General features: G+C 42.6%; 1 protein-coding gene across 3 annotated transcripts; it reads right to left on the bottom strand.

Annotated features, from left to right (window-relative positions):
- Positions 1-1883: 1883 nt before the first annotated feature.
- LOC110526514 (anoctamin-5) lies at positions 1884-26003 on the bottom strand. Of its 3 annotated transcripts, XM_021607549.2 has the most exons (21): positions 25686-26003; positions 18661-18708; positions 14314-14384; positions 13312-13419; positions 12570-12638; positions 9830-10114; positions 9600-9719; positions 9363-9478; positions 8672-8806; positions 6271-6376; positions 5907-5967; positions 5638-5789; positions 5455-5529; positions 5107-5335; positions 4675-4853; positions 4439-4536; positions 4113-4234; positions 3777-3982; positions 3396-3598; positions 3095-3200; positions 1884-2894 (listed from the first exon to the last, which is right to left on the bottom strand). In XM_021607549.2, exons 1-21 carry the CDS (start codon positions 25759-25761, stop codon positions 2670-2672), a joined length of 2790 nt encoding a protein of 929 aa, XP_021463224.1. In that variant the 5' UTR covers positions 25762-26003; the 3' UTR covers positions 1884-2669. The 3 variants fall into 3 exon arrangements, with proteins under 3 accessions (XP_021463224.1, XP_021463226.1, XP_036836786.1); XM_021607551.2 differs by lacking the exon at positions 18661-18708; XM_036980891.1 differs by lacking the exons at positions 14314-14384; positions 18661-18708.
- Between the last annotated feature and the right edge of the window lie 1746 nt (positions 26004-27749).

Here is a 27749-nt window from a genome sequence, read left to right as displayed (position 1 = left end):
TGACATTAAACATTTAATAATGTAGTGGAGTTTTCCGTCTGAAAGACTCATTGGCTAAATCAAATCAGTCCCATATAAGTGCTCTGTGCTAAAACAAAATTAAAAAGAGAATGTGCTACGGAGTACAGACACAGATTATGACAGAAAAAGCAGGAATGATCCATTTAACTTCAGTAAGTAATGACTAACAGGGCTGAGAAAGGTGATTTTCCTGCTTACAATGAGTTTGAAAAGTGTCAAAATAAAGAGCAGATAGATACATGTGTGAGTAACACAGGCAAAATCACATTTGCCTCCCACACCAGAAGAAATCATATATACAGCTGCATATCTCACCATAAATCTAAACAAGAAAGAGGAATGCAACCCCAAAAACAGGGCTAATATTTTGTCTGGTATGACTTAATATGCCACTCAAAACATTTCAAATGGAGTGTAGATTGTATCCACTGGAAAGGGCTCTATCAGACCAAACATACACTACAGTTCAAAAGTTTGGGGTCACTTAGAAATGTCCTTGTTTTTGAAAGAAAAAACATTTTTTTGTCCATTAAAATAACATCAAATTGATCAGAAATACAGTGTAGACATTGTTAATGTTGCAAATGACTATTGTAGCTGGAAACAGCTGATTTTTAATGGAATTTCTACATAGGCATACAGAGGCCCATTATCAGCAACCATCACTCCTGTATTCCAATGGCTGATGTTTTGCGGGTACTATTTAATGAAGCTGCCCGTTGAGGACTTGTGAGGCATCTGTTTCTCAAACTAGACACTCTAAAGTACTTGTCTTCTTGCTCAGTTGTGCACCGGGGCCTCCCACTCCTCTTTATTTTCTGGTTAGGGCTAGTTTGTGCTGTTTTGTGAAGAGAGTAGTACACAGCGATGTACGAGATCTTCAGTTTCTTGGCAATTTCTCACATGGAATAGCCTTCATCTCTCAGAACAAGAATAGACTGACAAGTTTCAGAAGAAAGTGCTTTGTTTCTGGCCATTTTGAGCTTGTAATCGAACCCACAAGTGCTGATGCTCCAGATACTCAACTAGTCTAAAGAAGGCCAGTTTTATTGCTTCTTTAATCAGGACAACATTTTTCAGCTGTGTTAATATAATTGCAAAAAGGTTTTCTAATGATCAATTAGCCTTTTAAAATGATAAACTTGGATTAGCTAACACAACGTGTCATTGGAACACAGGCGTGATGGTTGCCGAGAATGGGCCTCTGTACACCTATGTAGATATTCCATAAAAAAAACTGCAGTTTCCAGCTACAGTAGTCTTTTACAACATTAACAATGTCTACACTGTATTTCTAATCAATTTGATGTTATATTAATAGACAAAAAAAACAAAAAAAAAAACAAGGACATTTCTAAGTGACCCCAAACTTTTGAACGGTAGTGTATGTACAGTAGACGTATGGGTGTATTACCCTCTTGGACCATCAATCTAGCATTACCCAGCTGAGAGAAGCAGTTTTTAAAAGGGCCACTGCAGTCAAAATGCTGTTTTTCCTGTGTTTTATATCGAAATTGTACAACAGCTGATGAAAAAAAATGTGATCAGTTATTTGCTGGTTGAACATACAATATACACAGTACCTCCTAATCATCAGGTTTGCATGGATGGGAGTTTCAGCTTTCCATGGTGACATCACCATGTAGTAAATTGGTTGATAGACCAGATACAAAGAAAGTTCCAAACATCTCTGCCAATAACAGCTAGTTTTGAGTTTTCCCCTCCCCACTCAGACTACTCCCAGACAGTCCTAGCAAAATTCTTGCTTGAAAAAACAGTTTAGCTAAAAAGCAATTTTAGCCAATTTTTACGGTAAGGTACTTAATTGTTACCCAGAAATAATTTGATATTGATATACAAACGGCTGCATTGGGCCTTTAATTTACAGTTTTTGCATTGACTCCCATGAAAATATCTCAAATACATGACAGTAACGCAAGGAAAACACATCACATTCAATGTAGCCCAGCTACAACAAAATTGAAGCAGATAACATGCCAACATTTGAAGGCAAATAAATTAGATTTTTATATGTTACATTCTATCAAACATGCATATTTCTTTAAAGGTCATTTATTAGATAGCTGCTGATAAAAGCCATGGGATATCTTTGGCAGTTTTTGCTGGACATTTGTTAGTAACATATTATGACATTGTAGATAAATTGAGCATTAGATTACATTTTTTTCAAGAAGCTGTATATTGTCTGGCACAATATCATGAATCCCAATAGCATTTAACTGAACACTTAACAAGTTGGCACATACTTTTGTAGGATTCCATAATATCCTATCACAATCAACACTGAATGACTGAATCAGTTGCAAGAAACATCATTGCACAGAAGATATGAAGCAAGCAGAACAATAGGAGCTTGCATTGCAACAGCATTGGACGTTGAGAAAAGGTGACAAGATGTGGCCATCGATCAAATTATTCCATCCCTGCCTCCAATGAAAGTCCTAATATAGGTGAAAAGGTTGAAATCTGCTAGCTGCTCATTAGAAAATGAACAAACAACAAAACAAAGAGAAACAGTAGATAGGATTGCCCCATTGCCAGAAGCCCTTTACTGTACTTCTGTTTGCCTTCAGTGGAGGAGACTTCACAGCAACACCCTGGTGGGTGTCAGTTCATTGATTGGTGGCCTACAGGCACTCCGATAACACGTCATGCTTGTCGGTGGCAGTGCAGACCTCAGGTTTGGGTTCAATGATAAAACTCTGACTCAGCTGGATCTTGAGCTTCTCAACCTCGTAGTTGTGCAGGTATTCCTGGATGAGGTAACGTTCCCGTTTGATCCGAGCCTTCACCTCGGATGGCACATCCGGTATCAGCCAGGCCACAAAAAACTTCACCACAAACACCACGTGCTGATGGGAAAGGAATACATTTCTTTACAGAGCATACCATTATCACACACTCACCTTATTAAGTACAGATGATAACATGTTGAAAGACAGTGATAGCAAAGATTGGGCTCTGCTGCATACTGTATATAATGGAGAGAGCACCTGCTGGTTTAGAGTGGAGAGATGTGCTGTGTTCCATAGACATATTTTGGATGGCTTACCTCCATGATAATGATGAAGGCCAGTTTGGCTGCCAGGATGTGCCAGAATTGCATAGTGTGGGAGTACTGCCTCTGGTGGCCTGGAGGGTAGCGGTAGTCACGGTACCTGAGACAATATATAGGGCCAATGTCAAGACACAACAACTACATACAATCGTGCTAAACCCCAAGCATTGACCTGTCCTCTGTAAACATCTGGATTAATACAATCACAGCTTCATAGTCAAGACGTCAAGTGAAGTCAAGACAAAGGGTATTTAAATGTGCAAGTGAGTGGCCTGGCATTGCAGTCGCTTCCCACCTGCAGGTGGTGATGAAGGAGCTGTTGAACCAGGCAGGAATCGCCCCCTCCTCGGGCGTACTGAGGAGAGGGATCTGGGAGATGTCATACACTGACAGGCTGTTGTTGATGTAGCCACTCATGGTGGCTTCAGAGCCAGGGTGGTAGGCATACAGGTAGACCAGGCGGGGGATCATGTCTGAAGTAAAGGCCATGATGAATGCCTGGGAGATGAGAGAGTATGAGAGGGGATCCAAGACACATTGAACTATTGAATTACTGTATTTTGATTATACAGAATATATGAATTATAAAATGGGGCTGTTCAACAATAAAGACATAGATTTGAACACTTGATAACAACAACGTGGCTACAGCTTAATAACATTTAATCCTACTCACATTGGTGACAACGGACAAGATGGCCACCACATTGAGGATCTCCTGCCATGCTCCGATGTTGTGGGCCTTGGCCGCCACAGGCCGGCGGAACTGGGTGGTGAACTTCCAGGAGTCCACTCTGACCTCCAGGATGTTGTTACAGAGGGCCAGCAGGGGGGCCAGGGGGAAAGAGGCCACAAACAGAGTGATGAAACCAAACTGGATTACTGCACAGAGAGAGAGAGAGAGAGAGAGAGAGAGAGAGAGAGAGAGAGAGAGAGAGAATGTTGATGAACAGCCCTACACCTTCTCCTGTCTATGTGGGAAGAGAGTGAAGTGGGTTAAGGGCCTCCTTACCCATCTCCAGGTACTCATAGAACAGGCCCAGCTGGCTGAAGTTCTGCAGGTCGTGGTCCTGCTCCCAGCGGCTGTACTGGTCTTTCCGGGCCTTCCTGCTGCACCACCAGTTCCTCAGCAGCCTGACAGGATATAATATAGATCAAGAGAATACAGAATACTGAACTCTGAGGAGGGCACGTGTACAAATGACATGCTGAATGTCGGACATCTTTAACAAGTTCAAGCTGGTTCACACCCCATGGTGGAGTAAATATGCAACTGAAAGATCATCGAGGTACATTTCGCAGTATATCAGAAGTAGGTCAGAGGTCAGTGAAACTCACGGCAGTAGGGCCTCCTGGATGTTCCCACACACCTGCTTCCCTGTCATGACAATCACCAGCTGGGTGGTCAGCTCAATCAGACAGCCTCCTGGGTCACACTGGGACAAGTTGCAGTGGGTGTTTAACAGTTAGGTTTGAGATCAAAACATAAATACTGTAGTTTATTCTTCAAAAGGTGTGAGTTTCATATAATAGAATATGTTCATATACTGTAGATGGTGTGTGACAAAGCTCACCTCCTCGTTCCTCAGCCTGCTGTATTTGCCAAACATGTACGTGTAGTTGCCTGGGTAACCCACAAACTTGCCCTTGAAGAAGGCCACGTAGAAACATGAAGAATAGTAGTTGACAAACTGGAAGAGGAACATCTTCATTGTCAACTTGTTTTCATACTCCAGATGTGTCTTGGGAATTTCTGTTGGAGCAAGTAGTTGGAGGTCAAAGCCATTCAAGGCACACCAGCTACCTAAACTAATGGGTGTAAAGTACTGCTGAGGTATGAGTGAATCTTTATAGGAGAAAAAAATGTTAAAAAATAAATGAGTAGGAAATGTATAGTTAATGGGACCTGGGGTAAACATCACTTGATATGCCATCAGTGTTCCATCCCCCTGCATTTCCTGCTACTCCTGAGAAAATCGTCATGATAGGGAGCTACTCCTCCTCACCCATATCTGTGATCCAGATGGCCACTCGCTCATAGAAGAAGTTAAGGATCATAATGATGACAAAGTTGATAAAGGAGGCGGTGACAGAGGTAGCGAGCTGCGGGGTGATGAGAGAGCCCACCAGATGGATCTTCTTAGTGGGGCTGTCCTTCATGATGCTGGCAAAGGCTGCATACACAGCCAGCCTGTAGACTATCACCCCAGTGATACAGGCCACAATCAGAAGCATCTGTGGAGAATACAAAATCCACATGCTACAGTGCACACATACAGCCCACATACAGTATACTGCACACTGGCGAACAAATGCTTGCAGACACACAGAGTTGATGTAGTATGTTGGCTTACCCAGAACAGAACAGTAACCCCGGAGAGGCAAAAGCGACCACACTTTTTGGGGAGGGGTAGGTATGGCTCCATTTCCTGCACAATAACAAATAACGGAAAGCCCAGTCAGTAGTTTTTCATTGAATACTTTAGAATTTGCACAGTATTACAAGTAGTGTGTAATAACCAGTTGGCAGCCCGTACCTGGGTGATCCGGTTGAGTCTCTGGTCAGTGCACTTGGTCTCAAACTCCGGGCGGATCTGGAGCTGCTGCTGCTCCTCCTCGAAATCCACCAGGTCCCACTCATACTCCAACTGGGCCTGGCGCCGCTTCCAGAACTCCAGGAACAGAGTCACTGCAGAACCGACAGGGTCATTACACTCTAACAGTAACAGTCTGTCTCCCTCACAGGGGATGTACTGTAATTCTCCAACAGGTTAATACAGTAACAACAGAGTGGACAGACACTTACCCCAGATCCCCATAAACATGGCAAAGAACACGGTCCCCTCGTTATCAAACAGATGGGATTGCTGGAAGAGGGAACATGGGACAGGATGAGCTCCTAACCACCCAGAGGAAATGACATGCTGTGCTTTGGCCACAGAAAGATGACATACTGCACACTCAGCATGGAAGATTTCACTGGCTTTGATTGACAGGCTGGTTTAAACAATAAGCTAAGCATGCAGAATATTTACACAGACAATATTTTTTTTAAGTGTGAAGAGCCATCAATAATTAGATGTAATGGCCAATCATCAAGAGATTATGATTAACCATTTGAGGAAAGATTACATTGTGAATGACAGAATAAAATGTGTATGTTCCCTTACCCAGGATGAGAGGCACGTGGAGTTGAGCTTCCAGTAACTACACTTCTTATCACACAGCGGACACATCACAATACTCCCTCCAATGCTGGGGTCACAGATCTCCTTACTGTGGGAGAGATAAATAGGAGGAATAGAAAGTGGGAAAGAACATTAATACATTTGATATGACGTGACTTCACATGTCCTGTATAGACTGACAGATGTGCGTGATTTAGTGTACTGTTGGGTGTGCAACAACAAAGATGTTTTTTTTTACACAATTATTATTAATATACTGAATACACACCATTAGGTGTGTGTGTGTATGAGAGCCCACTTGGGCATGATTCAAAGGCTGTGTTTAAACAGGCAGCCCAATAATTTGTATTTTGAACATTGAGATCAGATCTTATTTGTTGTTACTTTTTAAAAACTGTTGTACTTTTTAAACTCGGACAAAACAGAGAGGCTTGTTCTAGGTCCCAAGAAACAAAGAGATCTTCTGTTGAATCTGACAATTAATCTTGGTGGTTGTACAGTCGTCTCAAACAAAACTGTGAAGGACCTCTGCGTTTCTCTGGACCCTGATCTCTCTTTTGACGAACATATCAAGAATATTTTGAGGACAGCTTTTTCATCTTCATAACATTGCAAAAATCAGAAACTTTCTATCCTAAAATGATGCAGAAAAATTTATCCATGCTTTTGTCACTTCTAGATTAGACTACTGCAATGCTCTACTTTCCGGCTACCCGGATAAAGCACTAAATAAACTTCACTTATTGCTAAACACGGCTGCGAGAATCTTGACTAGAATCAAAAGATTTGATCATATTACTCCAGTGCTAGCCTCTCTACACTGGCTTCCTGTTAAGGCAAGGGCTGGTTTCAAGGTTTTACTGCCAACCTACAAAGCATTACATGGGCTTGCTCCTACCTATCTTTCCGATTTGGTCCTGCCGAACATACGCTATTGTCACAAGATGCAGGCCTCCTTACTGTCCCTAGAATTTCTAAGCAAACAGCTGGAGACAGGGCTTTCTCCTATAGAGCTACATTTTTATGGAATGGTCTGCCTATCCATGTGAGAGACGCAGACTCGGTCTCGACCTTTAAGTCTTTATTGAAGACTCATCTCTTCAGGAGGTCCTATGACTGAGTGTAGTCTGGCCCAGGAGTGTGAAGGTGAATGGAAAGGCACTGGAGTGACGAACCGCCCTTGTTGTCTCTGCCTGGCCGGTTCCCCTCTCTCCACTGGGATTCTCTGCCTCTAACCCTATTACTGGAGCTGAGTCACTGGCTTACTGGTGCTCTTCCATGCTGTCCCTAGGAGGGGTGCGTCGAGTGGGTTGAGTCCCTGACGTGATCTTCCTGTCCGGGTTGACGCCCCCTCTCGGGTTCGTGCCGTGGTGGAGATCTTTGTGGGCTATACTCGGCCTTGTCTCAGGGTAATAGGTTGGTGGTTGAAGATATCCCTCTAGTGGTGTGGGGGCTGTGCTTTGGCAAAGTGGGTGGGGTTATATCCTACCTGTTGGCCCTGTACGGGGGTATCGTCGGAGAGGGCCACAGTGTCTCCCGACCCCTCCTGTCTTAGCCTCCAGTATTTATGCTGCGAAGGTTTGTGTCCGGGGGCTAGGGTCAGTCTGTTATATCTGGAGTATTTCTTCTGTCTTATCCGGTGTCCTGTGTGAATTTAAGTATGCTCCCTCTGATTCTCTCTCTCTCTTCTCTCTGAGGACCTCAGCCCTAGGACCAGGCCTCAGAACTACCTGGCCTGATGACTGCTTGCTGTCCCCAGTCCACCTGGTCACGCTGCTGCTGCTCCAGTTTCAACTGTTCTGCCTGCGGCTATGGAACCCTGACCTGTTCACTGGATGTGCTACCTTGTCCGGGACCTGCTGTTTTGGACTCTCACTCTTCCGCACCTGCTATCTCTAACTCTGAATGATCGGCTATGAAAAGCCAACTGACATTTACTCCTGAGGTGCTGACCTGTTGCAACCTCTACAACCACTGTGATTATTATTATTTGACCCTGCTGGTCATCTATGAACTTTTGAACATCTTGGCCATGTTCTGTTATAATCTCCACCCGGCACAGCCAAAAGAGGACTGGCCACCACTCAGAGCCTTGTTCCTCTCTAGGTTTCTTCCTAGGTTCTGGCCTTTCTAGGGAGTTTTTCCTAGCCACCGTGCTTCTACATTTGCATTGCTTTCTGTTTGGGGTTTTAGGCTGGGTTTCTGTACATCACTTTGTGACATCGACTGATGTAAAAAGGGCTTTATAAATACATTTGATTGATTGATCATCTGCCAATAATTGGGTGAAATATTAGAATTGGGCAGCCTGTTTAAATGCAGACAATTAACTGTTTTCCTATTTTTCAAATAAGGCACCTTTCCGCCCCCTGGTGGTACTAACCTTGTTAAATTATCATCGTAGCTTAGCACACCATAGGTAAAACATATGACACCCATGACCGCAGCAAAGAACAACATCTCTGTGTAGAAGCCCAGCCAGGCAAAGTAGATCCCAATCTTCTCCCCATAATACTTCCTGTTAACAACACAGACATAATTCAACTTATTTGGCATTAGGGAGTAGGGACACTTAGTATTTGCATGGTGTTATAGATCAGCCCCCCCCCCCCCACCCCCCCCATGTGCACAAGCTGTTGATGACACAAACTGTTCACACCGCTCTTGTTGGTGGAGAGAATGTTGCAGGTTTAAAGCACATTTTCATGCAATTCTAGACATTTTGTCATGTCTAATGTGTATTCATGTGACATTTGAGTGACAAATTGTTACAACAATATCTATGGTCTAAAAAACCTAAGTAAAAAACCGTTAGCTGACATTTCTGACAAGTTATAAATATCTCTCTAAGATATACAATGACTGACATGACAAGAGGAACTGATGATGCACTACCCAATTTCGAAATTGCACCTTGTGCATTCTACTATTCCAACTTTCAAGTGTAAGTTTAAAGCCGGACTGAGTTCGCCCACTTCTCTCCCTCCCTCCCTCCCCTCCCCCCGTTATAGACGTAGATCTTTGTGTCCATGCATCGGGGAAATGTAACCGATGTCCAGCCGATTTTATCTTACCTGATGAGGTTGAGGGGCTGCTCCTTGTAGAAACAGAGGAACCTTGCCCAATTCTTATAGAGGTGGTAGCGTTCGCTCTCACACTGCTTATTTGTGTTCCTCTCCCAGTATCGACACTGACAGCATAGGGGAAAGGAGAATAATCAGCTCTAGTTTAGAAATAAATCTGACATCTTCACATGAAATCTACTGTGAGTATGTTGATGTGATGTAGGTGGGGCGTCACATGATTCTTACATCATGAAGTGGAAAGGCTGAGGTGTAGGTCCCGTTGTTCAGCAACCGCTTGATACCTTTCTTGTCTGTCTCCTTGCGGTCCTCTTTATGGTACGGACAGCGAGACAGGATGTAGTACACCTGACAGGAAGGGACATCAGATCTGTGTGTGTGTGTGTGTGTGTGTGTGTGTGTGTGTGTGTGTGTGCACGCGTGTCTCTCTGGATTCTGTGTTAAGATTCTGTACTCACTATTCTGTTGCGTGTGGAGGGGGGGAAGAAGGTGTCTCGGTTTTTGATGAGGAAGAAGTCTATCTTGTCCTTATCAAATGGAGAGGTGAAGTAGTCAGGCTGTGGGCGCATCACCTTCCCTGGCAGGCGGAACGGTCGGGAGAGCCACTCCAGTGGAACGTCCTGTCCGTGGGGGATGTCGCTTTCCTTAAAGGGAACCTTGATCTTCAGCACGTCAGCGTAGGTGGCCAACACCTCCCACGGGGCGTGGATCTTCAGGAAGTATGTTTTCAGATCATCCGAGTCCTAAGAGGAAGGAGTTGAGAGAGGACAGAGCGAGGCAATTTGACTGACCATACAATTTAAGCACAAAACAGAGTAATCATATAAAATATTGAGTACATTTATGATACATTTATTATATTTTCACCTAAAAGTTTGTAAAGAAAACATAGAAACAAACACTCTGTACAAAATATTAGGAACAGCTTCCTAATATTGAGTTAATTTCAGAACAGCCTCAATTCATCGGGGCATGAACAACAAGGTGACCCAAATGCTTCCCACAGTTGTGTCAAGTTGGCTGGATGTCCTTCGGGTGGTGGAACATTCTTGATACACACAGGAAACCATCAGACTGTTAAACATCAGACTGTTAAGCAGCCACCACTAACATTGAGTGGCTGCTGCCAACACACTGACTCAACTCCAGCCACTTTAATAATGGACATTGGTGTAAAAATATATCACTAGCCACTTTAAACAATGCTACTTAATATAATGTTTACATACCCTACATTACTCATCTCAAATGTATATGTATATACTGTACTCTATATCATCTACTGCATCTTTATGTAATACATGTATCACTATTTTTTTATTTTTTTTTATTTCACCTTTATTTAACCAGGTAGGCTAGTTGAGAACAAGTTCTCATTTGCAACTGCGACCTGGCCAAGATAAAGCATAGCAGTATGAGCAGACAACACAGAGTTACACATGGAGTAAACAATTAACAAGTCAATAACACAGTAGAAAACAAAGGGGGAGTCTATATACAATGTGTGCAAAAGGCATGAGGAGGTAGGCGAATAATTAATTTTGCAGATTAACACTGGAGTGATAAATGATCAGATGGTCATGTACAGGTAGAGATACTGGTGTGCAAAAGAGCAGAAAATAAAATAAATAAAAACAGTATGGGGATGAGGTAGGTGAAAATGGGTGGGCTATTTACCAATAGACTATGTACAGCTGCAGCGATCGGTTAGCTGCTCAGATAGCTGATGTTTGAAGTTGGTGAGGGAGATAAAAGTCTCCAACTTCAGCGATTTTTGCAATTCGTTCCAGTCACAGGCAGCAGAGTACTGGAACGAAAGGCGGCCAAATGAGGTGTTGGCTTTAGGGATGATCAGTGAGATACACCTGCTGGAGCGCGTGCTACGGATGGGTGTTGCCATCGTGACCAGTGAGCTGAGATAAGGCGGAGCTTTACCTAGCATGGACTTGTAGATGACCTGGAGCCAGTGGGTCTGGCGACGAATATGTAGCGAGGGCCAGCCGACTAGAGCATACAAGTCGCAGTGGTGGGTGGTATAAGGTGCTTTAGTGACAAAACGGATGGCACTGTGATAGACTGCATCCAGTTTGCTGAGTAGAGTGTTGGAAGCCATTTTGTAGATGACATCGCCGAAGTCGAGGATCGGTAGGATAGTCAGTTTTACTAGGGTAAGCTTGGCGGCGTGAGTGAAGGAGGCTTTGTTGCGGAATAGAAAGCCGACTCTTGATTTGATTTTCGATTGGAGATGTTTGATATGAGTCTGGAAGGAGAGTTTGCAGTCTAGCCAGACACCTAGGTACTTATAGATGTCCACATATTCTAGGTCGGAACCATCCAGGGTGGTGATGCTAGGCGGGCATGCGGGTGCAGGCAGCGATCGGTTGAAAAGCATGCATTTGGTTTTACTAGCGTTTAAGAGCAGTAGCCACTTTAAACTATGCCACTTTGTTTACATACCCTACATTACTCATCTCATATGTATATACTGTACTTGATACATCTACTGCATCTTGCCTATGCCGCTCTGTACCATCACTCATTCATATATCTTTATGTACATATTCTTTATCCCTTTACACTTGTGTGTGTAAAGTAGTAGTTTTGGAATTGTTAGGTAGATTACTTGTTGGTTATTACTGCATTGTCGGAGCTAGAAGCACAAGCATTTCTCTACACTCGCATTAACATCTGCTAACCATGTGTATGTGACAAATCAAATTTGATTTGAAACTGTTGAGCGTGAAAAACCCAGATGCGTTGCAGTTCTTGACACACACCAACCTGTGCGCCTGGCATGTACTACCATACCCTGTTCAAAGGCACTTAAATCTTTTATCTTGCCTGTTCACCCTCTGAATGGCACATATACACAATCCATGTCTCAATTGTCTCAAGACTTAAATATCCTTCTTTAACCTGTCGCCTCCATCTACACTGGTTGAAGGAATCATATTAGGTAAGCTTTCACCTCGATTCACCTGGTCAGTCAGTCTATGTTGTGGAAAGAGCAGGTGTTCCCAAAGTTTTGTACACTCAGTATATGTTAAAAACCTTTCTACCACTGAGGAAAGAAGACTGTGGAGTGAAATTCCCCTTTAAGAATGCTCTGCTGAGATATTCCCCACTTTGCAGTAATGTGATGTGCTGCTGCATGATGACCACTAGAGGACGACAGCGTGCCACGGATGGGTAACTCACCGATTTGTACTCAGTCTCAAGCTCCAGTCCAGCCTTCTTAAGGTTGGCCTCAAACTCCCTCCTCCTCTCCTGTACAAATACAGAGACAGACACACATGCACTTTACGCAATAGCAAGGATCAGGGCAGAAAAGCATTTATCCTTGTATCTCCCCCTCTATCATCTCTGCTATCACTTTATCCTTCCTCGTATTCTAACTTCCCCATTCATTCTCATAATCTTTCCTTGAGAGGATCCATTTTGTTCTTGTAGAAGCTCTGTTGAAAGACTGCCTGGCACCAGTCACAGCATTCTCAAAGTCCAAAAATCAGAAGCTAGAGGGCCTTGTAATAATGACATTTGGTCTGTCTATGGTCTGTCTGTGGCATGAAATCTTTGCTTCTCGGTCAAGAAAGAGGTGATGCAATTACCCCAACAACAAAGTTTTAACCAATGGGATCTTGTCAGCCACTTCCTTTTAGCCACCTTCTCCTCTTTACCGCCCTAATTCAGGCTGATTATGAGTCATGGTCACGTGGTCAGTTGACCCCAGACACCATCTTTACTGTGAAAAAAGGTATTGCAACGGAAAACTGAAATAGCTGTGTTCTTATTGAAGTCGTTCAGACTCAAAGCAAGCCTGACCACTCCAAGGTTAATGCTCTGTGCTGTCATGTCCGTGTTGATAAACTGCCATGTGTCTCTCTGTAACCACACAATGCTCTCTGTCACGGTGTTGATGATGGTGCGTTATGCTGCCCACCTGCTTCTTCTCTCCATCCTTGTCATCTAGGTACGACAGTATGAAGTCAATCCTGCGAACCCCGTCCCTGAAGAACACGGTGTCTTTGTTCTGCTGTAGTCTGTCAGTCTGGAGGGCAGACAGAGAAGAGTGTCAGAACACTAACCCACACAAACTATTGCTCTCCTCCTCCTATGAACAGAGAACATCTGTTTACTGAATGTGACGATGCATGTTAAAAGCATATTATAAGTACATGGTCGTAGTTTAGTATATCGTTTAGGACACGGCCAAAATGAAATAAACACATTTATGTTGTAATGAGTGTGGACTTTCTTTTGTGTGGTTTGTCTTATGTTACTTGAATAGGAGTTAGGAGGCAGTGGATCCTGGACATGTTCCAGTGAAGGCATGCCTATCATTATGCTAAACGTAGCCCTCAACTATGGCAAGCAAAGTGGTACATACTGCACTAGTGCCTGAAATTAACTTTTTGGTTTTTATAATAACGTTAAACCTAGTCTTGATATTCTCAGATCATCCCAGACCAGTATACAGCCACTTCTTGATTCAAGCCCTGAGAGACACTGAGAGACACTGAGGTCTTGCGACTGAACAATGAGAACTGTAGTAGAAAGAGGTCAGTTGTTTCCAACTTAGGCAAGGTACACAAAGGCATGCAAAACAACCTACTTTCAATACACACTCACTATTGATCAAGAATATTGATCACGGATGAGGATCAATCAAGCATGTGGAGGAAGACTAAAAACAAAACACATAATCATACATTTCTTACAGCCAAATACGCACATAAGTGCAAAGAAATGTATCTACTAATCCTTCAACATTTTGTTAACCTTTATCATGTAAATCATTTGATGTGTTTTTTGTTTGTTGCAGCGTTCAATTCATTTGCCCGTTGCATGTCAGAACACTGCTGCATTACAGCACAGAGAGCTTGGGAAGTCATCTAGGGCAGGGATATGTTAACGTAGGTCAACATGGGGTCATGGGACTCACCTCTGTGTGTCCAGGTAGCTGTGTACCTCCGTCCTCTACAAAGTTATTAAGACTGTGGCCATTACATTCCTCTGTGTAGAGAAAATAAACACGAGCAGAGATTAGTTCCCATAAAGGGCAATCTGCAGTTGCTCCATACATTTTTGGACTTAGGATATATAGTACATTGATATACTGCATATGAGTCCATTGATTCTTGAATAATATAACTTATACATGCCTCATGAGCTTAGTTTAACTGTCACACCCCGTCGGAACACAAAATATAAACTAGTTTTAATCAAATGTTGGTAAATATTGTAAATGTAAACAAACACAGTATAGCCTCAAAACATGTTTAAAACTATAATTTGGGTATCTTGGAAGGTCAGTCCTTGCATCTATCCCACTGGGGAAAAACTGGTTGAATCAATGTTGTTTCCACATAATTTCAATAAAAATATAAAATGAATCATCGTGGAAAACTGGTTGGATTTGTAAAAAGTCATCAACATCAGGGAATTTCATCTCTATTTCACCCAATTTATAACCTCAATCCAATGTCATGGTGAATTCACGTTAGTTGACAACTCAAACAAATGTAAATAAAAAATGTATGTTGCACTGAGGTCTAAGGATTGCCCCTTTAACAGAAAACTGTTTACAATGTACAAATGACATAGTGATATGTGTGCAGAAATGTGTGACCACACATTTACTTGAGAGAAAGCAATGGGTTATTTGTCTATAATATTTTACGTAATTATTCCAGCCTCATCACACGAACTAGCCTAATAGGTCATATGAGATACAACATACACTTGATATGGAAATGTCAAACTTGTTCCCTGTGGTCATGTATGATACCTTCACTACATACAGTCAATTGGCTAAATGAATCCTAGAAAAATAAAGCTATGTTATTTAACTAAAATGACTGTGTAATGTCATCAGATACACTACATGACCCATCCCTCTGTTTCCACCAACATTCCTTTTCTACAGATTTGCCAATGATTTTGCAGATGATCGAGTCGGTCTCCCTCCTATTGCGCAATAGTTCTATATTGAGAGCAGGGATTGCTGATGTGAAGAAAACAGCATTAGTCTGTCAGTGGAACTGTGTTGTGGTCAGATGTCAGAACACCCCAACACACCACTGTGTTGACATGGACTGCCCTCAGGGCAACAGCATGGTGAAATAGACATGAAGACACTCACTCTCCCAAGAGCTCTCAGACATAAAACCAGGGGAAAGAACTAAACACATGTGCCTATAAAAGACCAACTTTCACAAAAGCACACTTTCCATCTGGAGACACACAGACAAGAGACACACAGCATTCCAGCAGCAGAGCAGAGCAGAGCACTCCCCCAGCCTGGCAGAAAACGCTAGGAGGGAATGTGCTCATGTTGCAGCGCTGCCTGCCGCCTGGTTATTTCTGAATGCTGGGAAACAAGCACTTCCTGTGGGGAGGTTAGGCCTCTACGTACACGGAGGGATGGGGGAGGGGGCAGCAGCCCAGTCAGAGGCCCTGTAGTTCACTCAGACGTAACACAATCTAGCTTACCACAGGAAGGATTCCTTCTGCCCTGAGCCTTTCTTTCATTGGATGAGTAGGATATTTTTAAAGAACCAGAGGTTTGACTGAGTGCCTTGCAAGCCAATGAGAGGCTCAAGGGAGCCGCTCTGTACAGCTGAGAGGTAAATTAAAGAGACAACTCATGAGGTAGGAATGATGTTGAGACTGCCAGCCAGCCAGATGAGTCTGAGCACAAGCATCCCTAACCCTTATGAAGGACAAACTAGCAGAGGGGTGTGCCAAGCTGTGATGATTGTACTGCTAACAGTTATTATCAGTCCAGAGCTGAGCAAACACAGAGAGAGAGAGGGAGTGTGTTACCAACCAGGGACAAGGCCACTTTTATTAGACATTTATAGATAGCAGCACATCCACACACATGCAGAAACACACAGTATAGTATACGCATAGTATGCATACGTTCACATACACCTCAGCACCCAAGCAACACACATTTTTCAATGTTTTCAAAAAGGAATACAATGGGAGACACATATCCTCAAATACAGTATGGTTGAACACATAAATACACTATTGTTTGTATATATCCCATATATTTAAAAGTATGTGGACACCCCTTCAAATTAGTGGATTTGGCTATTTCAGCCACACCCGTTGTATAAGTGTATAAAATCGAGCACACAGCCATACAATCTCCATAGACAAACATTGGCAGTAGAATAGCCTTACTGAAGAGCTCAGTGACTTTCAGTGGCACTGACATAGGAGGCCACCTTTTAAAATTTCTGCTCTGCTAGAGCTCCCCCGGTCAACTGTAAGTGCTGTGAAGTGAAAACTTCTAGGAGCAACAACGGCTCAGCCGCGAAGTGGTAGGCCACACAAGCTCATAGAACGGGACCGTTGAGTGCTGAAGCGCGTAAAAATGGTCTGTCCTCGGTGGCAACACTCACTACCGAGTTCCAAACTGCCTCTGGAAGCAATGTCAGCACAAGAACTGTTTGTCGGGAGCTTCATAAAATGGGTTTCCATGGCCGAGCAGCTGCACACAAGTCTAAGACCACCATGCGCAATGCCAAGCGTTGGCTGGAGTGATGTAAAGCTTACCCCCATTGGACTCTGGAGCAGTGGAAACACGTTCTCTGGAGGGATGAATCATGCTTCACCATCTGGCAGTCCGACAGACGAATCTGGGTTTTGCGGATGCTATGAGAACGCTACCTGCCTCAATGCATAGTGCCAACTGTAAAGTTTGGTGGAGGAGGAATAATGGTTTGGGGCTGTTTTTCATGGTTCAGGATAGGCCCCTTAGTTCCAGTGAAGGGACATCTTAACTCTACAGCATACAATGATATGCTAGACGATTCTGTGCTTCCAACTTTGTGGCAGCCATTTGAGGAAGGCCCTTGCCTGTTTCAGCATGACAATGCCCCCGTGCACAAAGCGAGGTCCATACAGAAATGGTTTGTCGAGATCGGTGTGGAAGAACTTCTCTGGCCTGCACAGAGCTCTGACCTCAACCCCATCGAAAACCTTTGGGATGCATTGGAAAGCCGATTGCGAGCCAGACCTAATCGCCCAACATCAGCCCCGACCTCAATAATCCTCTTGTGGCTAAATGGAAGAAAGTCCCCCCAGCAATGATCCAACATCTAATGGAAAGCCATCCCAGAAGAGTGGAGGCTGTTATAGCACCAAAGGTGGGGACCGACTCCATATTAATGCCCATGATTTTGGAGTGAGATGTTTGATGAGCAAGTGTCCACATACTTTTGGTCACGTAGTGTACCACCTCCTGGAACTAGACCCACATTCAGATAGTAGGAGATCCACTAGTGAAGATGTACATCAAAATAACACCCACTGTCTGCAGAACACTAACTTACTGTAAACAAGTCTGTAGTCTCCAGCACACGCTAAATTAAACTGACATTGATAACCCCATCGAAGTCCTAGAGAACCTCTCATCCTACTGTAGCTGACCTACAAGTACCTTCAGTGGGTAGTCTGGAGTGATTAATACCTCACATTGTCTTGCACATCCATTTAAGAAATAAGGTCCGAGGGGGTGTGGGCTGTTCTTATGCATGAAGCAACGCAGAGTGCCTTGATACAGCCCCTAGCTGTGGTATATTGGCCATATACAACAACCCCCCTCCCCCCGAGAGGTCATATACAGTCTGATATACCACGGCTTTCAGCCAATCATCCTTCAAGGCTTAAACCACCCAGTTCATATTATTTCTTAGGTGCTGGATAAATGCATAAAGATGTATGCACTCAGTGCAGGTGTTCTTTCAGCATCTGCTAGGAGTGTTGGCCTTAAGCCTTGGCCTTAGATCTTTATAAAGGGAGAGCTCTAGCAGATTTCTGCTCATGTTTCCCTTTCTGATATATCAAATAACCCACAGAGAGATGCACAGATAAAATTCTCCCAACAAAATCACACAAAAAAATATATTTAAAAATGTCAAATATGGTACAGGTAAATTCAATAAAATTTAGCATGTTGGATTTGAAAGGTCATTTCCTTGCTTCCTGTACTAAATCAAATGGAGTGATCCACTGGTAAACCCAAGGCCTTGGCACTCACTCACAGAGGACCAGAGGATGCAGAGTAGTATAGGGCTGGGTTTGGGCTATGAGGAGCCTGGCTCTGCAGCTGCTGGCATGAAGGGAGGCTGAGCAGCGAGCAAACAGCACAAGCCTCAGAGTAACCGACAGCAGTACATACAGACACAGCCACTGACTATGAGGTGAGGTTAGGAGAGGATGAAAGGATGGATGGACAGACAGGTGTCACATTAAGCCTTTCGTCTGCCAGTACCTGTTAATAGTTTCATCCTGAATGCTGTCAGCACAGCAGGGCCATCTTCTTCAGAGGAGAGACACAGGACAAAGGGGTTAGTCTGCTTAACAAAGTGCTGCTGGACATTGATAGATGCTTTCATGATATCATAGATACACAAATTCTGAATTAGAATATCTAGAGTAGCACCCACCAGACACAGACACACTAGCCTCAAACAAAAAGACCATGTGTTAAATATGTTTGATATATTCTCTGTTTGCCTCAATCACAGTAAGTGGCAGTGTGAGGACAGGAATACATTATTCAATGTTAATTTGTGGCATAAAGAAGCTGTCACCTTGATGCTGGTGAGGACCTAACAGCACCTGCGTCACCTGCTCCCACCGGCAGCACCTGTCTACTTTCCAGTGACAGTCACAGTGCCTTCCTGATTGTTTATTGTTTCAGCCAGATAAACCTTTAGACAGCCTGGTAAATGATGTATTTCATCAGACCAAGCCAATTTGGTTAGTGATTTAAATGGTAATACGAGGCCTGAGCTTTAGGCTACTTTCCTCTAATGAACCTTCTCCTCTTCTGTTTCAGCTACTGGGCTACCACTGTTATTCATGTTTCAAGTTTTATTAGTCGTTTGTACAGGATACACATGGCATACCATGTCCAACAAAATGTTTACAGGTTCCTTCTCGACATTGCAACAACAATAAGGAAATGTAAAAATATGAACATAAAGTAAATGGCTAAGTAGAATAAAATGTTTAGCATAAGTATAATACAAGAAGGCACAATTTATCAACAGCAGTTGTGATGTGTGTGTAGCATGCATTTTTATGTGTGTGTGAGTGTGTGTGTGTGTGTGTGTGAGTGAGTGAGTGCATGTGTGCTAAGATGAGGAGAGGAGAGTCAGTGCAGGTGGTCAGTCCAGTTTAAGTGTTCAGAAGTCTGATGGCTTTTAGATAGAAACTGTCTCAGACTGTAGGTATCATACCTCATGCTCCAATTCTGTCTTCCCAATGGTAATGAAGTGAAGAGCTGATGGCTGGGGTGTGTGTGGTCCTTGATGATGCTGCAGGCCTTCCTCAGGCACCGTTTTGAGTAGATGTCCTGGAAGGGTGACAGCACAGTTCCAGTGATGTGCTGGGCTGTCTTCACCTCCCTCTGAAGGGACTTGCGGTCTGGACGGAGAAATTCCCGACTGTACCAGGCCGTAATGCAACCGGTCAGGACGCTCTCGATGGTGCAGCTGTAATATTTGGAGAGGACCCGGGATGGCATGTCAAATTTCTTCAGCTGCCTTAGGAAGTAGAGACACTGTTGCGCCCTCTTGACAAGAGTGGTGGTGTTGTTGGTCCATGTCAAGTCCTCTATGATGTGGATGCTGAGGGACATAAAACTAGTGACTCTCTACTGCAGTCCCGTTGATGTGGATCGGGGAATGTTCCCTCCCTTCCTGAAGTCAAGAATCAACTCCTTTGTTTTGCTGATGTTGACGGAGAGGTTGCTGTCCTTGCACCACAATGCCAGTTCACTTACCTCGTCCCTATAGGCTGACTCATCGCTGTTGGTTATCAGGCCTACGACCGTGGTGTCGTCAGCAAACTTGATGTTGGAGTTGGTGTCGTGCTTAGCCACACAGCCGTTGGTGAACAGGGAGTACAGCAGAGGGCTGAGGACACCCCTGGGGGGCCCCGTGTTAAGAGTAAGTGAGGACGAGGTGTTGTTGCCTATCCCCACAGCCTGTGGTCTGCCCATCAGGAAGTCCAGGATCCAGTTGCAGAGGGTGGTCAGACCCAGGGCTCTGAGCATCATCATCATATCACAGGTGAAATTGTTCTCTGATGAACTACAAAAGTGCGTCAATCTCATGTCATGTTAGGCCAGGGATTCTCACAGTTTATAATAGATAGAAATACAATTCATAATAGATAAAAAATACAGTTTATAATAGGCATTGTGATGCTGCACAGTGACGCGGTACCCTATTTAATTAGATGGATATCTAGAATAAAAGTTAAAGCATTACAATATGTCTGTATATACTGTAGGTCAATAAGTACTAAATGGAAATGATTGGCCCATTATGTGCCATTCATCCCCCACATAACTAGAGCTGATTAGTTTATCAGGGAAACACTGTAGGCCACACACTCACCACATTCTCATTCACTCATGACCAACATGGTAAGATAACCGGCCATATGTCTTACGGCCCTACATACAGAAGATGGATCATCTAGAAGGCCAGCATGTGAGGCTTGTGCAACATACATCCTATTGTTGAAAGATGTTCGTGTACGAGACACAATGAACCACAACAATGTCACTATGTTGCTACCATGGCCTGATGTGACCTATTATGTCTAAACTCTTATCATCCTTGTAGCTCCAGCTAAAAATAGCACCATGACATATCAGACTGGCTTCTTTTGACTGACTCAAACATACATGACTCATGGCTCCAATAGCCTAACTACTGACATCATCCCCAAGTTCATTTTCTCAGGGGAAAGACAACACACAGGATACCTCACTGAAATTACATTGGTTTCCTTACCCTGTAGGAAGAAAGACCAATCCATGTTTTGCTTTTGTTTACCTTGCTGAAGTAACCAAATGCTAACTTGAGGATTTTTAAATACATTTTATTTAGCATGTTTTAAATGAAGCAGCATAGGGTCTATGTTTAGGGGGAAGCCATTCTAGTTTTGATTTACATTTGGTTGAGTTGTCAACTAACGTGAATTCAAACGTGAAATCAACAAAACACCATGCAATTGTAATTAGGTTGTAAATTCTGTGAAAAAAAGATTAAATTCCCTTTTGTTGATGACTTTTTTCCAATCCAATCAGTTCTCCACGTTGATTCAGCGTCATCACATTACATTTTTTTGTTGAAATGACGTGGAAACAATGAGTCAACCAGTTTTTGTCCAGTTGGAAAGCTGTTTTGAATCCCCATTCTCACATCGTCTGTTGATGACTTTCTGCACATGGAACAAACAAAATCTCCCTTCTTATCTCCAGGATACAACTGGCCAAGACCCAGAAGGGAACTTTGCCTTGACAAAACCCTGAAAGTTAGATCAGTAGAGTGGAGCAATATCCCGGTGCCCCTCCCAGCGAGGGATCGTGGGCAGAGCAGATAGCAGAATTCATACTTTATCTTCTCTAAAACAGACATGAAATGTCATCCTTCTAATACTATACTGTTTGAATGAGGCATTCTTGCATAAGGAGGAAAAGTAGAAATGTTAGAATATTACAGATCTTGTCCATCAGAATTATTCCCCTAATTTTTCTCATCTGCACCCTTTGGCCTTGTTGCGTACTGCATAATCGCCACTGAGGATATGGCAGAGTACATGAAAACAAACTTTTGTTCTTTGTTCTTCGTAGCTTGTTGCCTGTTCAGATGTGATGCCCAGGTTAACCCACAGATAGAACATGGAATGCTTTGGCACAGAGCTTCCTAAACCCACAAAGCAACACAATCACAAAGCCCACTGTGATCAAGTGCATCGACCAATGTTACTCAAGATGTATATATTAATCTGCTCATGGCCACTGAAATGTAATTGTGGAAGACCAAAGAAGGGATAATAACCAATTGGAGGTGAAAGGAGAAAAGTCCAGGCGTGTAATGTTTTTATCAGAGAAGTATTTATATGAGAAGTTAGTTAACACTCTCGCATATATTCAGATATTCAGATACTGCTCACAGTCTGTCTAGCTCAGCTATCAAAGAGAAAATATAATTACTCAGCCAGTTTCCATGGCAACACTGGGGCTCCCCCTCGTCTGTGAGCCAAGATGAATTCACTGGCTTGCCCTCCGTAGCCAGATATAAAACACCTTAAATGGAAGCGGTACACAACTGTCTAATACGTTTCTTATTAGATCATCAATGATTAAGGGTGAGTGCTGTAATGTAAAGATTATTATTTAGGCCTGGCCTAGTTTGTGCCTGACTGCCCCTGATCAAGACCAATTAGGCATGCAGAATTGGAAACACGCTATGAAATTAATAGAGGTTTTACTGCGACAGTGAGAGATGTTGTTTACTAATATTTGATAATACTACAGTGCCTTATCGGAACCTTTCAAAAAAACTATTTGGGATATGTAACTGATTTAGAGCCATGAGAGCCATAACAAGGCAGCCAGTGTGAGCATGTGGGTAATATAACTATGAAAATTATTATTCTGCAATAGAACTGTATTATATAGATGCAGATGAACCTGAAGTCTATTCACGTTCAGTCCCTATATAAAACTGTCAGCATGGTGATCCACAACACAGACGCACATATAAATAGATCTTTGTCATTGTTATTGTGCAGGAAGGTTTTCCCTGATAACAGCCAACACAAAGCCGTTGGTGTGAAAGGGCAGTCTATCAACACAGAAGTCCACACCATCTAGACCCAGTGTGGGTAGTCAGCCATACTGTGGATATTTACCAACAAGGAGCCTTAACACAAAAGGGCAAGTGACAGATTGTCCTTAAATTAACCTGCTCATTCAACTCACTACACATTGAGAACAGAAATACCTATTGTTCAGAGATAGTGGAACCTGTTTCTGATATACCAAAATAAGTCAAATGGACAGCAGAGTCAACAGATTTTTCACCTAATCAACTCGAGGATTCAAACCAGCAACCTTTCAATTACTGGCCCAACGCTCTTAACCACTAGGCGACCTGCAGCCCTATAGAGGTGAGATGCTGGGAGTAAACAGTGTGAGACAGGTTGGAGGGAAGCCGGACTGTTTCCATCCATCAGTGAATTTGCACCAAATCACTTCATTACCCAGCAGAGAGGCGGATGTAACAATATCTCAAAACCATAATTACTGCGGCATTATTGAAACCATTTTACTGTCGACATTATGAATGGTCAAGTACTATTTTCTGTGAAGCCATACATAATACATCGCAGCCTACAAAGTATTTTTAACAAAAGGAACATTTGTAATTGTTCAAATCTGTTTATTACCCACAGCAGCTCTACATTTTCTGAGCTACCTCTCAACCAGCAACATTTCATAGAGGGACCCTTGCTACCATGACAGCTTAACACATTATGCAGTGGATGGCTGTATTTGGAGACAAAGTCGTCTCTGTGGGCAACTCTGTATAGGCACACTGCCACATTCTCACAAATTGTGACATTTTTGTTTTAACAAATGTGATCTAGTAATATATTCTGCATATATTCTGGCCTTTACGGCCTATTTGTCACTAAGCACAATTGGAAAAACAGTAGTAGTGTTACAGTCCAACTCCTCCCTACAGATCTCTTCAGTGAGTGACTGCTCAGTCAGTCCATAGCATCATGGTCTATTCCCTGTCTAAATTGGCACTCAAGGTAGAGAGACTATCAGCAGATAATTGTGTTTAAGAGTTCATGCACTCAATGTTAACAACTATCTGTTCTCCAGCATGTAATTATGGGAGTATTACCTTGGGACAGTGTGGCACCACACAAAGCAAAGGTTATAGATATGGATTAGAGGCCTACTGAAGCCCTTTGACACATCCTGAAACTAGGAAATAACTGAAAACAATTAGCAATCCAATTTGTGTTGGATTTTACAAATCCATGATTAGACAGTTAAGGACAACCACATGCGATGGAGTGGACATGTCTGTCTTAGCACATCATTGCAGATGTCTACCTATAACTTGTTTCCTTTTCGCCATGAAATTTCATGGAAAACATGAACATAAGACACAGCTTATTCACACAGGAGCACATTAAGGGGAGACGTACTGAGCAATACTGAGAGCAATACTGAAGTTATGGGGCAGTTAATGGTGTTTAAAAGGGCGGGCATGGCCACAACAATGGCCAGTTTCAAGCGACATTCCTTGTGCAGTGTGGAGTGACTAATAAGTTCTCAATAGAGGGATATAGATAAGCAGAGTGCCGCTTGCATCAGCTTTACTAGGCCTATACATTAGCACAACAGATCAACCTTGCATTGAAGAAGACATCAATCTGCAATAATTATTTTATCACAAACCTGCTTGGAAATTATTATAATTACATCATTATGAATCATATTTAACTTATTTGGACTCAATACTAATCACTTTGAATGCTGATGTGCAAATCAACAAAGAAATAGCCAAATACATGCCATTTTACAGACTTCTGGAATGAGCTTTAAGTACCTGTCCAGTAAAAATCTCTTTCAAAAGTTAATATTCTGATAACTCATACCCAAGTAATGTTGCTGACTCATGCGGCCAAAGCATAAATTGGAGAGAAAAAAAACTTTAAAAACCCGCTTCAAACTTCAAAAAAATGTATTGCGATTTCCTTATAGAGGATGATGTTATCCTCTAGATGGCCAATCAGCAGTCTACTAGCTAAATATTTTTTTGGGCCCATATATGCCCACACCATTCCAACGCAGAAAACACAACATACTTAATTGCAATTTTTTGGAATGAGAACGACTTCACTCATATTGTAATTAATTATTGGTCCTATTTCATATACATCTGGAAACACTGGACAGTTACTTTAATTTGTTAGTTTCTCAAACTTCAAGTTTGTCCTCTCTCCCAGTAGACCTGTCAGCATGTGAATGACGTCATTGCATGTATTTTCAGTTATTTCAGAACTATTTTTCAAACCTTTACCATTTAGTTGTACAACTGTGAAACACATGAAACTGTTTCCGAAACATAATCTGTTATAAATAACATGTACATTCCATAACATTTGCGACTCTTTAGGCAAAACATTGTATGTGCCTCATCCAGGTAGCCCACTAACGTACAGTGACATATGGCACAGACAGAAGTAATAGCCATTAGCCAAACATTATTCCGAACCCAAATGATAGACAGTGGAATTTCTAGTCACAAAACTGATCGAAGTAGCCTTTGGTTGGATGTGTTTCCTTGAGCATTTTCTGAAAGCGCTATAGTAAACTTCTTAATAGCCAATGAAAACAAAGATGATGGTATAGTCTACATTTACCGTGTATATTACCAAAGTAGGCTAATCTCTGAATGTGCTTTTTACCTCCAATCTGGGAGTCCATTGCGCTCTTCATTTCGATCAAAATGTCATCCCTTGCCTTTCCCGTTATTCTTCTCATCTCCACCGACTATGAGAAAGGAGTTGCTTTTTCTGGAAAGTGAGGACGGAGAGAGAGGATGCCACCCCACGACTCGATCCTCGACCCACTGTATTTTAGTTTGAGGCTTGGGTTTCACACCAAAAATCAACGATTCTGGCATTCATTGGCTGAAAGAATAGCCCAACATTGTCTTGACATATCCTATCATATTATGATTGCACTCATACTGCTTCTCTATCCACGATACATATTAAAGGGGAGTGGCAAAACCACGCACATTCTGTCGGCAAATCATTGTTCTTGGGAATTAGTGCATCATGCATTTTACCATGTGAATGGCCTCAAACTGGATGTTTGGTAATTTTGTACGGTTTTGAAAACCCTTCAATTCTCACCAAATTAATAAATATTTTGTACAGCCTAATCATATGAGCCTAACTGACTATCCTACTAAATTATTTCAATTTGTGCTATGTGAAGAAACACAGTCCACCAAGCAAACTGCATGCATATACATACATATATATATATATATATATATATATATATATATACATATAAATATATTTACTTTCTCTTAGAATTAGGCCTAAATGATATATAATATATTTCAAATTTATTCAAAATATGTTCTCTCTGACAGAGTACAGTACTAATTGAAGATGGGTGATGGTTCTTAAAATGTAACCTACTTTCTAGTTTTTTTTTGTAGAGAAAAAAAAACGATTGGGGGAAACACTGGAGGTTTCGGTGGAAAAGGTTATGTGTGTCAACTGTGGGGTGCCCATGTTTGCTAGGGATCGAAAGAGTGGGTGCAAGAGTGGCAGGTTGAGTTGGCCAGAGTCAGAGTAAGTCGTACAGAAGGTGTCTTATGCTGAGGCAGTGAGGGATCCTGAGAGAATCCCTGTGAGTAGGCCTAGTAGATCTGTGACAGCACAGAGGGATAGGTCAATGAGTGATGTATGCTTCAGAAAGGTTGGTTTAGCGTTCATAACGATAGTCTTAATGACTGTAGGGTTAGATGGCAGGGTCATTTAAATGTTTTTACTTTCCCCATTTTTTCCATTTTGTGGATCAGTATAATGTATAATGATTTCAAATCAAGTCAAATTGTATTAGTCACATGCGCCGAATACAACAGCCTTATAGTGAAATGCTTACTTACGAGCCCCTAACCAACAATGCAGTTTAAAAAAAATATGAATAAGAATAAGAAATAAAAGTAACAAGTAAGTAAAGAGCAGCAGTAAAATAACAATAGTGAGACTATATACAGGGGGGTACCGGTACAGAGTCAATGTGCAGGGGCACCGGTTAGTTAAGGTAATATGTACATATACTAGGTAGAGTCATTAAAGTGAATACGCATAGATGATAACAACAATGTAAATAGTCTGGGTCGCCATTTGATTAGACGTTCAGGAGTCTTATGGCTTGGGGGTAGAAGCTGTTTAGATCCTCTTGGATCTAGACTTGGCGCTCTACTGCTTGCCGTGCGGTAGCAGAGAAAACAGTCTATGACTAGGGTGGCTGGAGTCTTTGACAATTTTTAGGGTCTTCCTCTGACATTGCCTGGTATAGAGGTCCTGGATGGCAGGAAGCTTGGCCCCAGTGATGTACTGGGCCGTACGCACTATTCTCTGTAGTGCCTTGCGGTCGGAGGCCGAGCAGTTTCCATACCAGGCAGTGATGCAACCAGTCAGGAAGTTCTCAATGGTGCAGCTGTAGAACCTTTTGAGGATCTGAGGACCAATGACAAATCTTTTCAGTCTCCTTGGTTTGTCGTGCCCTCTTCACGACTGTCTTGGTGTGCTTGGACTATGTTAGTTTGTTGGTGATTTGGACACCAAGGAAATTGAAGCTCACAACCTACTCCACTACAGCCCTGTCGACGAGAATGGGGGCATGCTCTGTCCTCTTTTTCCTGTAGTCCACAATCATCTCCTTTGTCTTGATCACGTTGAGGGAGAGGTTGTTGTCCTGGTACCACATGGCCAGGTCTCTGA

This window comes from Oncorhynchus mykiss, chromosome 6, assembly GCF_013265735.2.
Source record: "Oncorhynchus mykiss isolate Arlee chromosome 6, USDA_OmykA_1.1, whole genome shotgun sequence".
Classification (NCBI taxonomy): domain Eukaryota; kingdom Metazoa; phylum Chordata; class Actinopteri; order Salmoniformes; family Salmonidae; genus Oncorhynchus; species Oncorhynchus mykiss.
Note: the sequence above shows the minus strand (reverse complement) of the source record. Positions and strands in the feature narration are given on the sequence as shown.